Source organism: Galeopterus variegatus, unplaced genomic scaffold, assembly GCF_000696425.1.
Source record: "Galeopterus variegatus unplaced genomic scaffold, G_variegatus-3.0.2 Scaffold1620, whole genome shotgun sequence".
Lineage (NCBI taxonomy): Eukaryota > Metazoa > Chordata > Mammalia > Dermoptera > Cynocephalidae > Galeopterus > Galeopterus variegatus.
Window position 1 is genome coordinate 307483 of NW_007727731.1, and position 777 is coordinate 308259.

General features: G+C 41.4%; 1 protein-coding gene across 1 annotated transcript in view; it reads left to right on the forward strand.

The window, feature by feature from the left end:
- ZNF543 (zinc finger protein 543) overlaps window positions 1–754 on the forward strand; it is a 20124-nt gene extending 19370 nt beyond the window's left edge. Inside the window, exon 5 of the mRNA XM_008578043.1 lies at window positions 4–754. Within this exon, the coding sequence (XP_008576265.1) occupies window positions 4–408 (405 nt within the window). The 3' untranslated portion in view covers window positions 409–754. The remainder of the gene's footprint in view (window positions 1–3) is intronic.
- The last annotated feature ends 23 nt before the right edge of the window (window positions 755–777 follow it).

Sequence of the window (777 nt, forward strand, 5' to 3'; positions counted from 1 at the left end):
GAGTGTAGGAAGGCCTTCAACCGCCGGTCACACCTCACAAGGCACCAGCGGATTCACACTGGAGAGAAGCCCTATGAATGCATCGAGTGTGGAAAAGCCTTTTGCAGGAGTGCAAACCTCATTCGCCATTCTATCATCCACACTGGAGAGAAGCCGTATGAGTGCAGTGAATGTGGAAAGTCCTTCAATCGCAGCTCATCGCTCACTCATCATCAAAGGATTCATACTAGGAGAAACCCTACCAGTTTAACAGATGTGGGAAGATCTTTTACAAATGGGCAAACCTCAGTCAGTATCCAAGAACTAATAGGGAAAGATTTTTTGAATGTAACCACTGAAGAAAATCTGTGCTCAGAGGAAACATCTTACTCAGCATCTGGCCATTCATGCCAAAAAGAAATCCCATAAGCGTCATATCTATGAGAAAACCTGTCTCAGATCACCATTTGTCATTTAAAGAATCATGTTAATAATTCAATCTAATTGACCCAGCCTATTCTACATCTGAGGATTCCTCCATGAGAAAGACCCATTGCTTACTGTGCACTTAGAAAAACCTTCAGCCACATCTTTCTTATTAGTTTACAGGGAAATGTTATCTCAGGGATATTTAAACAAAGAAGGAGACATAGAAAAGAGAAAGAAATTCAAGCACAGCTTCATTCACACTTCCCTAAAAAGCCCATAGCAATTTGCCTTCCCATTCTTATTTCATCTGGGGAGAGGGGAATATCATTTCAGGTACACAAGAGCTTCATCCCCTTTATTTTTCCTGTT